Source organism: Arvicanthis niloticus, chromosome 19 (assembly GCF_011762505.2).
Source record: "Arvicanthis niloticus isolate mArvNil1 chromosome 19, mArvNil1.pat.X, whole genome shotgun sequence".
Lineage (NCBI taxonomy): Eukaryota > Metazoa > Chordata > Mammalia > Rodentia > Muridae > Arvicanthis > Arvicanthis niloticus.
In genome coordinates this window covers 6,405,062-6,419,488 of record NC_047676.1, presented here as the reverse complement: position 1 = coordinate 6,419,488, position 14,427 = coordinate 6,405,062, and the positions used below count along the sequence as shown (strand labels likewise).

The following is a 14,427-nucleotide window of genomic DNA, read 5'->3' as shown; positions in this document are numbered from 1 at the left end:
AGTATCTAATAAACTTCAAATATTATGATGTATGTTAGCAAATGAAAAGGAGGAATAGTTTTTAAATGAAATGAAATAATAAATGAATATGTGTGTGTCTTACAATGTTCACTATGATACTACAATTTGAAAGCAATTTTTGAAATGCATTAAATTATATTAAACACTACTAAAGCACATAAATGGTAAAATAAAACTTCATGTACTCTTATAAACAATGTGTTATGTGATGAATGAATACAGTAACATTAGAATTAGCATTGAAATTGAAAAGCAATCTTTTATCAAAGCTCTGTGAAGATCAGATGTTTGAGTGTCTTTCTGGATGAATGCTTGACCATTTAAAACAAGAAGTCAATTATTTCAAAATTACTTTTTAAAAAAGATTTATTTATTTTATGCACATGAGTACACTGTAGCTGTCTTCAGACACACCAGAAGAGGGCATCAGATCCCATTACACATGGTTGTGAACCACCATGTGGTTGCTGAGAATTGACCTCTGGAAGACCAGTTAGTGCGCTTAACCACTGAGCCTTCTTTCCAGCCCTCAAAGTTACTTTCTACTTCAGCAGTTCTCAAATTTCTTCTGAAAACATGATCAAGAGTTCTTTCAGAGCTAAAGTGCATCATGGTATAATTGTGAATCTTGGCCAATGTGATTGACTACCAGAAATGTGTGCACTGTAAGGCTGAAGAGGTTTTACAGTAAATTTTTGTTAGAATTTGACATAAAATACAAGAGTCAAAAAGGGCATAACTTTATTTCTATAAAACACATAATATAAAATATGATAATAATATATGATAAGTAGATAAATAATAATATAACAAAAGATAATGTGCTACAAATTATCTAAAATACATCAACATTAGGAACAGATGAACTACTCCACACATCCCCAGTAATGTATAATTAAAATGTTACCTAGATCTCTTATGTTTGGATTTGTTTCTTTGCTTTGATAAACCCCAAGACCCAAAAACTACTTGGGGAAGAAATGGTGTATTTCATCATACACATTACAGTCCATCATTGAAAGAATCTGAGGCAGGTACTTCCAGAAACCTGAGCAATGATCATGGAGGGATGCTACTTGCTGGCTCATTCCTAATCTCATTTCAGGGACCTTTCTTACACAGCACAGGTCCACAGCCTAGGGATGGTACCGTCCACAGTGGACTGGGCCCTTCTACATCAATTGCACTCAAGAGAATGTAACAGTGTCACTCACAGGCCATCTGATAGATGATTCTTCAGCTGAGGTTCTCTCTTCTTAGGTGTGTCAGGTGGACATCCAATATTAGCCTTCACACCTCACTAAGGTAGTTTTTTTTTTTTAATCTTATTTAAGAAAGCTATGTAAAACTTAATAAGAGAAAAAAACTTAGTAAAAAAAAAGAATGCAATACTAAACACAACACTGAGAATACATTAAGAACAGCTTATTTTTTTACTACAAAAGTTAATAAACTTCATATCCAATAATGTATCTATGATCTTTGGGGAAAAAATGACTCTGCAACCTCAGGACTCAGCCTTGTTCTTCTGATAAAATCACTAGTTGTGATCTTTTCACTTCTCAAAATTGAGCTTATGTTATAATTTCAATTTATAACATACTGATGTCCTCAGACTTATCTGCACGATCCCAAAGTATGTAATGAGTTATATCATGTAAAATATTTCCTTATCAATTATAAGCAGTATTTGTTGCTTTGCTAAATTCTATACAACTCCTGGAATTTGTCTCTTATGATAATTCCAGAATATCTCTTAAGATCTATGTGATGGGTAAAGTCTTACAACATAGTGTACACTGCTTTTTACTGACAGTTTGGTTCTGTGAGTTTTATATGGTTGACAGTGTTCCTTCCCAAGTGCACGTATACAGTCTGATTATAATTTATGGTAATGAGCGTTTCCCCCATTACTTGGACTTGTAGGGTTCCTCTAAAATGAAAAGTTTGGTGTTGCAGAAGTAGATTGCTCATCACAACCACCTTCTTCACATTACAAGATCTCTACAGCATGTAATGGAGGATGCTGAATAAGGGTTGAACTATTATTACAGGTCTTCCCTTGTTCCTTTCATTTCTAAGGTTCCTCTCTCATATGAACCCTTTAGTGTTGAATCATCAGTAAATGATTATAGAAGGCTTTGTGACAACGATTGCCTAATCTGGATTTTCTCTAGTATGAATTCTACAGTGCCGAGTAAAGCCTGAACAATTTTTAAATGCTTTCCCACATTGTTCACATTTGTAGGGCGTCTCACCAGTATGGAGTCTCCAATGATGTTTAAGATTTGAAGAAGAGTTAAAGGCTTTGCCACATTCTTCACATTTGTAAGGTTTCTCTCCAGTGTGAATTCTTTCATGTTGGGCAAGGCTTGAAGTATAATTAAAGGCTTTGCCACAGTCTTTACATTTGTAGGGTTTCTCTCCAGTATGAATTCTTTGGTGTTGAATTAGATTATAACAATTATTAAAGGCTTTCTCACATTCTTTGCATTTATAGGGTTTTTCTCCACTATGTATTCGCTGGTGTTTCATAAAAGTTGAACAAATGCTAAAGGCTTTCCCACACTCATCACACTTATAAGGTTTCTCTCCAGTATGAACTCTCTGGTGGTAAATAAGGTTTACAGAACAGTAAAAGGCCTTGCCACATTCCTTGCATTTGTAGGGTTTCATACCAGTATGGATTCGACGATGCTTATACAGATATGAAGAACAGCTAAAGGCCTGCCCACAGTCATCGCATTTGTAGAGTTTCTCTCCCCTGTGAATTTGTTGGTGTTGGTGAAGGCTGGAGGAACAGTTAAAAGCCTTGCCACACTCTTTACATTTGTAGGGTTTCTCTCCAGTATGGGTTCGCTGGTGCTTAGAAAGAATGCAGCGAACGTTAAAGGCCATGCCGCATTCTTCACATTTGTAAGGTTTCTCTCCAGTGTGAATTCTCTGGTGTTTAGAAAGTGTGGAGTGAACATTAAAAGTCTTTCCACATTCTTCACATTTGTAAGGTTTCTCTCCCGTATGAATTCTCTGATGTTTAGAGAGAGTTGTGCGAACACTAAAGGCCTTGCCACATTCTTCACATTTGTAGGGTTTCTCTCCAGTATGAACTCTTCGGTGAACAATAAGCCCAGAACAATTAGTAAATGGTTTACCACATTCTTCACATCTGTAGCGTTTCTCTCCAGTATGGATTCTTTGATGCTTACCAAGATATGAAGAACAGTTAAAAGCTTTGCCACACACTTCACATTTGTAGGGTTTCTCCCCAGTGTGAATTCTTTGGTGCTGTTTAAGGCTGGAAGAATAGTTAAAAGATTTGCCACATTCTTCACATCTGTAGGGTCTCTCTCCAGTGTGAATTCTTTGATGCTGAATAAGGACTGAGTTCCTATCAAAGGATTTCCCACACTCTTTACATTTATGGGCTTTTGATCCTGTTAAAAACGTATTGAAGTATCAATAAAAACATACCATTATCCTTTATATTTATACTGTTCATTCTTAATATGAATACAGTGTTATGTTTTACCAAAAATAATATAATCATATTAAAAATCAAATAATGAAGAAACATTTTAGTTAATCTAGAAGCAGCATAAATCTTTGCTAAGGGAACATGTCTGTCAGTAAATACAAAAGTTATGTAATTTCTAGGAGCACTCACTTAGAAGATTACAACAACTATTAACCAATGAAGAGAAAAAAATACATATGGCTTAAAATCGGGAATAATATTTTTATAAGAAAATGATAGCAACACTTGCAGTAGACCAATAGTATATGTATCTTAATGTGTTACACTGTCCATAAAGAATACAATAATTAATACTGACATCTAGAAAAATATATTAGGTAGAAATAAGATTATCATATAATGTAAAGGAATCTCGACTAAAAAACTAAAACACAGAAAATAGAGATGCAAAATAAAAAAAGAGGATAAACTTGGGAAGCAGGAATTTTTGAAATACTATCAAAGTTCTGGTAAGCAAAATTTATCTAGATGTGTAATTTTCAGCTATGACTACACACTTATAAAAGCACAGAATTTTAAAACACTATCACTGAGTAAGTAGCAACAAACAAAAAATAAACTCAACCCTTATAAGAAAATATTATAGGGCCAGCAAGGTGGCTCAGAAGGTAAAGCACACTGGCTCCATGCCTGAATATCTCTTCTCCCTCCCACAACCCACAGGCTGGAAGGAGAAAATCAACCCTTGTGTTTTGTCATCTGATCTCAAAACGAGCAGTGTCATGTGCACACATATGCACACATGCATGCATGCATACATGCACACACAGGAAAACTGGTGAAACGAGTTTGGTTGATGGGCATGGAAATGAGGTTAGTGATGTGCATCTGTGGTGTTACTGTGTAACTGAGGCTGCTAGAAACATGTACACATTTTTTGAGTCATAGAAAATTGTAGGAGGAGCTAAGGTGAGAGGAGTAAGGGGAGGAAGAGCGGGAGAAGGAAGAGGAGGAGCTAGGAGAGTAACAAGGTAGGGGGTAACATGGAGGCGGATGTTCATGTATCTCCCGAAGTGAAAGGTAGTTGGTATATCTAGGTTGGGTAATGGGTTACACCTCTGAATGAGCATATTGTTATTGATTATTACCAAATATATAAGCCATTGGATAATCTAAGCATTAGAGTCTCATTTGTACAAAGCCCATGCGGTTGGCGGGATGATCTGGGCAATGCCCAGCCTTTTGGAGACAGCGTGGAAGATTGGCAGAACCATCTCCTATGCTGGTGTCTCATGGTGGCTGAGCCAGGCACAGACACCGCAGCTTAAATAGTTGGCTTGACTAGCGGCCAATTTAAATAATTACTTCAACAAAAAAATAAAGTCTGTTATAATCTAGGACCTCCCAGGAAAAATAAAAAAACAGGGACCATGGGGATGGCTCAGCAGTCAATGTGCCTGCCATACAAGTATGAAGACTGGAGGCTGTATAGCCAGAACCTTTGTAAATGCAGAGTGGACAATGTAGCCAGCTTGTCATTGTAGGCTTGGAAGGTGAAGACAGGGAAATCCCTAGAGCAAATTGACTAGGACTAGCTTGAGTTTGACTGAGAGCCCCTGTCTCACTGAATAAGGTAGGAGAGCATCTATAAAAGAAGAGTCTCAGCATCAACTTTGGTCCTCCATAGGCGCATACATACATGTGAATGTATATACACACAGACACCCATACACAGGCAAACATTCCCATGCAAATATGTATACAGGCGAGGACACTATGTATACAGATACAAGAAAAGTTAAACACAGGACTTTGGCAGCCACTAAAAACACATACAAAGCTTTTTTGAGGTAAAAGAGGAGGATTATGGTAAATATCATGCAGGAAAAGCCATTTGCTAGTAAGAGATTTTTACCAAAACGTAACTTCTCAATACATATTTTACAAATTGACACATCACTTGTGAGCTCTGCTCACTCACTCCTACACACCTAGATGGACAGCCGCTGATGCTTTTCTCTTCACGCTCCACGGATCTGAACTCTGCTCCAAAAATGTGACCAGGTATGGCTTAGAGAAAGCAAGACCTGTTTGGAAAAGGAATAAGATGCTTGTCTTTTCTTTCCCCAGGATATAAACATTTGAACCCAGTTCTGTACATAGAAGAAAAGTGAAGCAATGATAAAAGATTGTGGAAAATTTTATGTTTAAACATTTCCACAAGGACAGGATGCTTAGGAGCAATATACAGACTGCAGATCCTGAACCTCATTACAAAGAAAAGTATTAAAGCTAACAGGTGAGACCTCATGACACCGAGCTTCTAAAATTGCCACTGCGGATGAATACTTTAAAAACAAATCTGTTAAAACCACAAAAAGAAAAGAGTTTCTTGGCTATATGAATAAGAGTTTCCTTTTAAAATGGGCATATGAAACTAATCAATAAGCTGGGCAATGGTGGTGTGTGCCTTTAATCCCAGCACTTAGGGAGCAGGGGGCAGGCAGATTCCTGTGTTTGAGGCCAGCCTGGTCTACAGAACAAGTCAAGGAAAGCCAGTAGCACACAGAGATACCCTGTCTTGAAAAACCAAAGATAGTGGGGAGAAAGGAGGAAGGAAGAAAGAAAGGAAGGAAGAAAGGACCTAGTCAAAAGCACAAGCTCCCATGAGATATTCTTCAAAGGCAGAGAGGTGGTCACATGTTGACAGTAAAATAAGAGTTGACTATGGAAGTGATTCTCACCCAGGAACACCAGGTTGCTGTAATTCTCCAGCATTACGTCCTTGTACAGATTCCACTGAGCAGAGTCCAGACATTCACATTCATCTGCAGAAAAATCAATGGCCACATCTGTGAATGACAGAAGGTCCTGAAAGAAAAATAAACGAATAATATAAATTAAATAAATAGGACAAGTAATGATGTAAATGCCAACGTCAGCAAGCTTGCAGTCACCGTTTGCCCAAGGTGAAGGGAGAGCTAGAAATGCTTCTAAATTGATATAGAATGTTAATTACATCTCTACTTAAGAAAAGAGAACGATAGAAGGGCTAACAAACTTACATGGATACAGTTTTACAAATACAAAATGTAAAATTTAGGCATTCACAAACATGTACGTTCAGTGTGGTATGCTTACATTCTATGACAGGCATTACCTACATCACCACAGAGGAAAGGCATGGTAAGAAGGCCTCTCAGCACTTAGTAGAGTAGATACCACCCTGAGAGTGAAGTGCAGTCAAGATGCAGACTCAATGCAGTCTGAGGCTTCTGAGTGTGCACCTGTCCCCTGGTGGAGCGAGGACACGTGCAACAAGGGAAGGAGTTTGAGCAGCCAAGGGGAGAGGGAATAAGGGAAGAACTCAGAAAGTAGAAGTGTAAGAGTTTTACACATGTGCACATTTCAAACAGCAAAAACAGCACATGGAATATGTTTACACTAAATGTGAGCCTAATCTTTAAATGCACTAAATGTAATTCTAATACTTTGTCTCTTTCTCCCTCTTTCTGTCAGGTATTCATGAATCTGCTATGTTCCTAAGGCAGAGTTTGAACTCATGACCCCACTGCATGACTCTTTGAAGGTCTAGTGTTATCAATACAAGATACTACCCTTTATTTTTTTCTCTTATTTTTAAACTTTCTACATTTCAGCTCAACTGTTTTTCTTATCTCAGTGTATAAAGTGGCACAATGATCTATGAGGTTAGTAATATTTTTTATTACGACAAGCTTATAAAATGAGATATTTAAATATTAATGATGGATTATATAACATTATATAAATGTTAGATATATACTTTGTTAGAAAATGCTTTGTGTTTACTTTGCATGGTTTTTAAATAAGCTTAAACATGTTATTGAAACAAATAGTTTTATATTTAAAATGCTCAAAAGCCTGTCTTCCAGGCTTCTGAAATACACACTACAGGACTGTTACAGACAGTCTCAATTCTGTGCAATAGTGTCCTAAGAGTCATGCTCCTATGTAGCTTCATTGTGCACATGCTGGTCAATGCTTCCTGTTCCTCTCTTCCTCAGACCACTGGCCTATTGGAAACACCTGCATTATTTTCATCTTTGGTGAGATCAAATCCTTTGGAGTCTATCTATGGCTAAGATCTTATTTTACGTGTCTTTCTAGGTCTGAAATAATTTATATTGTCACAGACAATTCCCCCATGTTTAGAGGCTCAACAGGACTGTGCAGCACATAAGTGCATATCCATATGAACAAATGTAGTACCTCTACCTTCCTTGCTTTGCAAGACCTTCTGCAGCCTGTCAAAATATTTTCTGATGGTGATGGCATAATGCAAAGTCCTGGGGGTTCCCACAGCAGTCTGCAGGCCAGTCTCTGAATTTATTCTCACGTGACATGTGCAAAGCAAAGCTGTTGGAAAGGATCACGGATAACAACAGCCACACTGATACTCAGGTGGTGTCTATGTAAACTGGAACAGCCATGGTGAAAACCACTCTGTACCTTCTTTTTAAAATCCTAAATATATAACTACTTAAATGATCCAGCTACTCCAATCTTAGGTACACAGCTCCAAAGGAACTGAACCAAGCCTGTATTTCCAGGAAAAAATCAACTTGGTTATGGTGGGCGGTCTTGATATTTGTACGACATTGTCACTCTCCAGGTCTGCACTGCCAATGAGGCAGGACTTCCTTCCCCTTCTTCTTCAAGATTTATTTATCTTACATATATGAGTACACTGTAGCTGTCTTCAGAAGAGGGCATCAGATCCCATTACAGATGGTTGTGAGCTACCATGTGGTTGCTGGGACTTGAACTCAGGACCTCTGGAAGAGCAGCTAGGGCTCTTAACCACTGAGCCATCTCTCCAGCCTGAGGCAGCACTTTCAACAGTGGAGTTTCCAGGTCTCTCATGGTGCCAAGCTCCAGCTGCTGTCCAGCTTCTCTTCGTGCCTTCAGAATCAATACCATGTGAGAGACTCAGACAACTGCCAAGCACAGCTCCAAGACTGAAATGCAGAATTGGCTCCCTCCACAACACTCCACGCAGCTCTAGGTGCTGTGGAGATACTCACAGAAGACGGAACCTCAATGTTGCTTGTCTGTTTTTAATCACAGCTGATTTCTCAGTCCCAGGTAACAAACACTAATTGTTCCAGTGAAGTACTGGGTTCATGTCAGTAGTGCTGGTCTTTTATTAATAACAACTCGTTCTTCAGCCCCAGCTGTAGAGAAACCAGAGGAAGGTAGGTGGGGCAAACTGAAGATTGTGGGAGTCTTTTGAAACCTCAAGCTTGCCTCTAATGACATATCTCAAACCAAGCCACACCTCTTAATCCCTCCCAAACAGTTCACCAATGAAGACCAAGTATTCAAGTATATGAACCTATGGAGTTATTTTCATTCAAACCACCATAGAAGTTGTTTCTGTTTTGTGCATACAAAGCTCAAAGTATACTATAGTACATGCACTCTTTACTTTCCTGGGACAATTCATGCAGCTTAGCTGGGCCTAAGAAATCAGCTGTGGTGGAGACCAGCATCATTCAGGTGCTATCCCATGAGAGTATTTCTTCAGGCTCGGCACACGGAAACTGTGGTGGGAAAGACTAAGACTACATTTTAAGCTAGCAGCTGGACTTCATAATGGATGAGTCTCCCACATGGTACTGATTTTGAAGACATGCGGGTGATGGAAAGCAGCTGGGGCTTAGCACTGTGAAAGGCCAAAAGAGGCCATTGGTGGAAAGTGCAGCCTCAGTTGCAGTGGAGACCCCATGAGTAACAGAGTCATGCAAACCAAATACAAGCAAATATCGTAAGATCATATACCATGATCAGGCTGCTTCTGTGCTGGAAACTTAGGGTTGTTTCAATATGATATTTGACAGGAGCAAAAAAAAAAAAAAAAAAAAAAAAAAAAAAAAAAAAAAAAAAAAAAAAAAAAAAAAAAAAAAAAAACCATACACTGCAGAAAAGATAACACCTTCAGAAAATGATATTTGGAAAACTGGATGATCACACGCAGAAGACTGAAACTAGACCTGTATCTATTACCCTGCACCAAGTTAGATCCAAGACCAAGTTAGATCCAAGTGGATGAAAACCCTGAATTTGAAATCCAAACCACTAAACTGCTAGGAGAAAATATAAGTGGTGCCCAACAGGATATAGGTGCAGGACAGGATGTTTTCAACAGGACTCCATTTGCCCAGGAATCAAGGCCAACAATGGGCAGATGGGATTTCATAGAACTAAAAATTTAGGTACAGCCAAGTGTGCATAGCACATCTGTGAGACGCCAGTTGACCTTGCCCTAAGATGGCGCTGGCTGCCTGAACGCCAAGTTGTAAACAGGCCCTAATTTGGCATGAGGTTGTTGCATGATATGGGCCAATCTGGCGTAAGCCACTGTAGAGACGCCACGTGGCCGGACTGCATTGGCTGGCTACAGGGATTTAAGGCAGACACGGGGAAGGCTCCAGGCCACTTGTCAGAATCTTGCTGAGAACTTGAGTAAACTGCTTTGGGATGGACTCCGTTGTGTCACGTCTTTCTGCTGATCAGATAGCGGTGCTCGACACACATCCAGAGTTAACTTTGGCTGACTTCTTGCATATGATTAATCATGAATGAGGCTGCCAACTTCTGTCTTTGTTTTTAGTTAAGAAGTGCATTATATCCTTCCAAGTTTCTGTGCTTATGCATACGTCCTTAACAGACTGTCCAAGCCTGAACAAAATGGCCTTGGTCAAACATAGATACGGTGTACCATAAACTCTGTCAGGTAAGCATTTGTGGTCATTGTTTAACTTCCTGGGATTAGTTATGCTTTCTGTTGCTTGCCTTTAAAAGACACTGAGAAGATACACTCACAGCTGGCACCATACTGACCACCAGCCCTCCAGCACCTGTCTCTTGTATCTTCTTTCTGCCTTTTCTAAAATCATCCTCACTCCCCTATTCATAGTTCCTGAGTTGACTAACCAGCAGCCTCCAGCAGCTCAGGAAACAACCAACCGAGCTAAGAAGATCCCCACAGCATGCGAGAGAACCTCTGGTATCTACACATCCGACTGGAGACTCATACCCAAAATATACAAAGAACTCAAAAAAAAAAAAAAATGATTCAAATAACACAATTAAAAAGTGAGCTAGGAGTTGATACAGAATTCTCAATAGAAGAAGTGAAAATGGCAACAACAACAACAAAAAAGTATCTCAAAAAGTGTTCATCATCCTTAGCTATTAGGGAAATCAAATTCAAACAACATTGAGATTCCATCTCACCATAGCTAGAAAGGCTTAGATCAACAAACACTAGCAAGGACTGAAGAAAAAGGAACCCTCATTCACGGTTGCTAAGACTGCAAACATAAAGCAATGTTGGAAGTCAGTATGTAGAATAAACAAAGAGCTAAATGTTAGTGTACTGTATGAGTTGGCTACACCCTCCTTGGCATGTGCCCAAAGGATTGTACATCCTACTCCACAAAAACTAGCTCGAACATGTTGGTTGCTTCTCTAGTCAAAATAGGTAGGAAATAGAAACAATCTAAATTTCCTTTATCTGACAAATGAATAATGAAAATGTCACACACACACACACACACACACACACACACACACACACCATGGAGTACTATTAAGCTGTAAATGAAAATGAGTCTTATACTTGACAGGTACATTTGTGGACCCAGGAAAGACTATGTTGACCCAGAATGACAAATGCCACAAGTCCTCTCTCATCAGTAGTTCCTAGCTCCAAATTTTCAGATGTGAGTTATACAGCAATGAAGTAACCATGGAAACCAGGAAAGTATAAAAGGAGCATTGGGGGAGGAGCATGAGAGAGGAGTAGCAGAGCACAGGTGCTCTGAAGTGGGGAAGGGAAAACCTGCAGGGGGCTTTAACTGGGGGGGGGGGGTAAGTACAGATGGAGAGGGGGTGAGATAAGGAAAAAATAACACCAACCCTCATGAAATCATATTAATTTATACTTACCAAAAATTATACACTGTACATTGTATGCATACATAGACAAAAACACAAGAACTCTTAATCCCAGAGAAAACTCTCTAGGCCTCGTGATGTTTAATTTTTTAAGTTATTCTTAATTTTGTGTATAAGTTATTGCCAGCTTGTATGTTGGTGTACAACCTGGTGCTCCTGGAGGCCAGAAGTTACTGGTTTTCTGGCACTACAGTTATAGACAAGTATGAACTACCATGTGTGATAGGGACTAAACAGTGTTCCTTTGCTAGAGAAGCAAGTGTTTCTATTTTAAAAATAAATTCTTTTTGACAATCTCATGTAGCACACGTAGTCTTGAATTTGGCGTTTTCTTTTAACTAGGTCTGTTTGATAAATATATTAAATATAAATGTGTATGTATGTATATATATTAAATGTATATATGTGTGACCTGTGATATAAGCATACCTTCTAAGAAACGAGATTTAAGGTACAAGAAAATGTACTTTTCACACCTTAAACAGTGTTAAATGGCATATTCTTAGTTTCCTGAACATTAGTGACATTACCTAGAAAGTGTCTCTATTATTTTAATTATAGTTAGATGATACATAGAAAATATTGGTATTTACAATAAGGTTGTTTAAAGCTCATGCGTCTTAGGAGATTTTAATGCTGTAAGTCAGTCTCCAGCACACAAATCAATTTGACTGAAGTGTGGCAAAAAAAAACCACACGAAGAACTGGGTGAGCAGCCGGCTGTATACAAAGGACAGGGTGAGCAGCCATCTGTATACAAAGGACAGGGTGATAGCCGCCTGTATACAAAGGACATGGTGAGCAGCCGGCTGTATACAATCACAGGACCCTGAGTGAGCCACAGCGCAACTGCATCTCTCAATCTTAACACACAGTATAAAACTTGGGCACCCCTAGCTCCCCTCTCCCCCAATAACTGTATGGCGACCGTCAGGGCACTCGGAGTTGTTGGTTTTAGTTTCTAGATACTCCAACGACAGAAGAAAGTTTGTGATTAGAGAGTAGTCACAATGTAGTCAGCCTGTCAGGTGTGCAAGACTCATCCCCAGAGACATTAACAAATTAACAATCCTCACACCAACTAAATCTCTCCTTTCACAAACGGAGTCCAAATTTCTGACATCGCAGTCTCTGGTGCAACTGTATGTGGTAATGTTTTCTAGTATTTCCACTCCTGCAGTATAGGATCAGTGATTGCTCGGATGGTGCAAAGCTTGGAGTGTTCCCTTGTGAGAATTGTTTTGCCTCATACGGGTCTCTCTCTCTCTCTCTGTGTGTGTGTGTGTGTGTGTGTGTGTGTGTGTATTCTGGTCACAGTCGGTATACAAGAGGGATTCCAAATTGAACCAATGGTCCTGAAAACTAACAATTTATTCCAAAGAAAATGGGACGAACATCCCATACACCAAACTCCCCCACAGAACTCCCTGTCCTGGAAACTATGCACTACATGAACTCAAAACCAAAGTCCTGGGCCACTCATAAAATACGGGAGGGCCCAGAAAAACACACTTGCTCTAGTTGTCCTGAGAAATCTGACAGCGGCAATGTGAACGCTAGTAAGAGCAAGTTTCCTCAGCCAAGGTGGACTGTAAGCTCTCTTCGCACGGTCCGCCGAACCACCCCTGATCTAGCCATGGGGCGTGTCTCAGTGTATCTTCTTGCTCCATTATTTAAAGTAAAATTGAGTCAATGTGAATTTTTCCTCCTGCCATAAGATTCTAGGTACACCTGAGCTTTTAAAGTCACAACACATCACTGAGAGTAAGAAGTAAACTTAATACACATTGCCATTAAAGGGTGGAAACCATACTCCTACAACACCCGTTTTAAATCTGGTATTTTTAAAAGCAGCCTATTCTCCAGAGAAAATCCTTGGGCAATAGCGCTCGTTTGGAGTTCTTCGCATAGACTTGTGGGAAATGCAGTCTCTCTAATCATGACGTCACTAGACAGGACTCTGCTTTCTGACCTCCATTCTTGCACTAGCAGGCCATCTCTCCGGTACCTGAGACACAAGATTGACCCTGGCAGCCACTCGGTCCTAACAGAGCATTCACTCCTAGCACAATGCGTGCGCCCCGACCCCGGCAGTGTGGCCAAGCCGAGGTCCACACTGCACATCCACGTGGGCTTCTCTCCGCCTCCCGCCCAGCTCTCCCCGGCTCCCTGCACGCAGGACCCGCCCACCCGCAGAGTTCCCGAAGCCTGCAAGGCTAGGCTGCACCCGGACCAACCTCCATGTCGAACGCGGAGCACAAGCCACACTGTCCCAACTTTGAGAGCGCCGCAGAGTTTGGAGAAACACAAATGCAAAATGAACCCGGAAGCACAGAGAGCAGAGTCCTGTCTACTGGGGTCATGCTGAGAGAGACTACATTTCCCAGAAGTCTATGCGAAGGACTACCCTGAATCAAAAAAGGCAGAGTTTATAGCCCATGGACTGGAATTAAGCTGCTTTTAAAATCCCAAATTCTCAAAGGGCATTTTGGGAATATGAGTCTAGCCTTTTACGGCAATGTGTATTAAATTTACTTCTTACTCTGATGAATGTTGTGAGTTTAAAAGCTCAGGTGTACCTAGAATCTTATGGCAGGACGAAAACAAAATCACATTGACTCAATTTTACTTTAAAATAATGGATCAAGAAGCTACATTAGGACTCACCACAAACTCTTTAGGATAGTTTTTGAAACCAAGTTTCCTGGAAATGTTCTGAAATCTCAGCTACTCTGGGGGGTTGAGACAGAAGAATCATGAGTCTATGTCACAAATTACAAAGTACCAAAAGAGATAGGGGGCTACCTACTGGTGAAGCATTTGCCTGGAGTGAATGGTTTGACACCCATTATGACACTAAATCAATCAATGGGGGTGGGGGGGAACGGAACAGTTTTGGTGTGTACACTGAAATCCACTGTTTGGGG

The 14,427-nt window shown here is 39.9% G+C and overlaps 1 protein-coding gene across 1 annotated transcript; it reads right to left on the bottom strand.

Annotated features, from left to right (window-relative positions):
* Positions 1 to 369: 369 nt before the first annotated feature.
* LOC117724033 (uncharacterized) lies at positions 370 to 13,851 on the bottom strand. Its single transcript, XM_034523664.2, has 4 exons — positions 13,738 to 13,851; positions 6,241 to 6,367; positions 5,488 to 5,583; positions 370 to 3,455 (listed from the first exon to the last, which is right to left on the bottom strand). The coding sequence occupies exons 1-4, from the start codon at positions 13,741 to 13,743 to the stop codon at positions 2,179 to 2,181; spliced, it is 1,506 nt and encodes a 501-aa protein (XP_034379555.1). The 5' UTR covers positions 13,744 to 13,851; the 3' UTR covers positions 370 to 2,178.
* Positions 13,852 to 14,427: the final 576 nt, after the last annotated feature.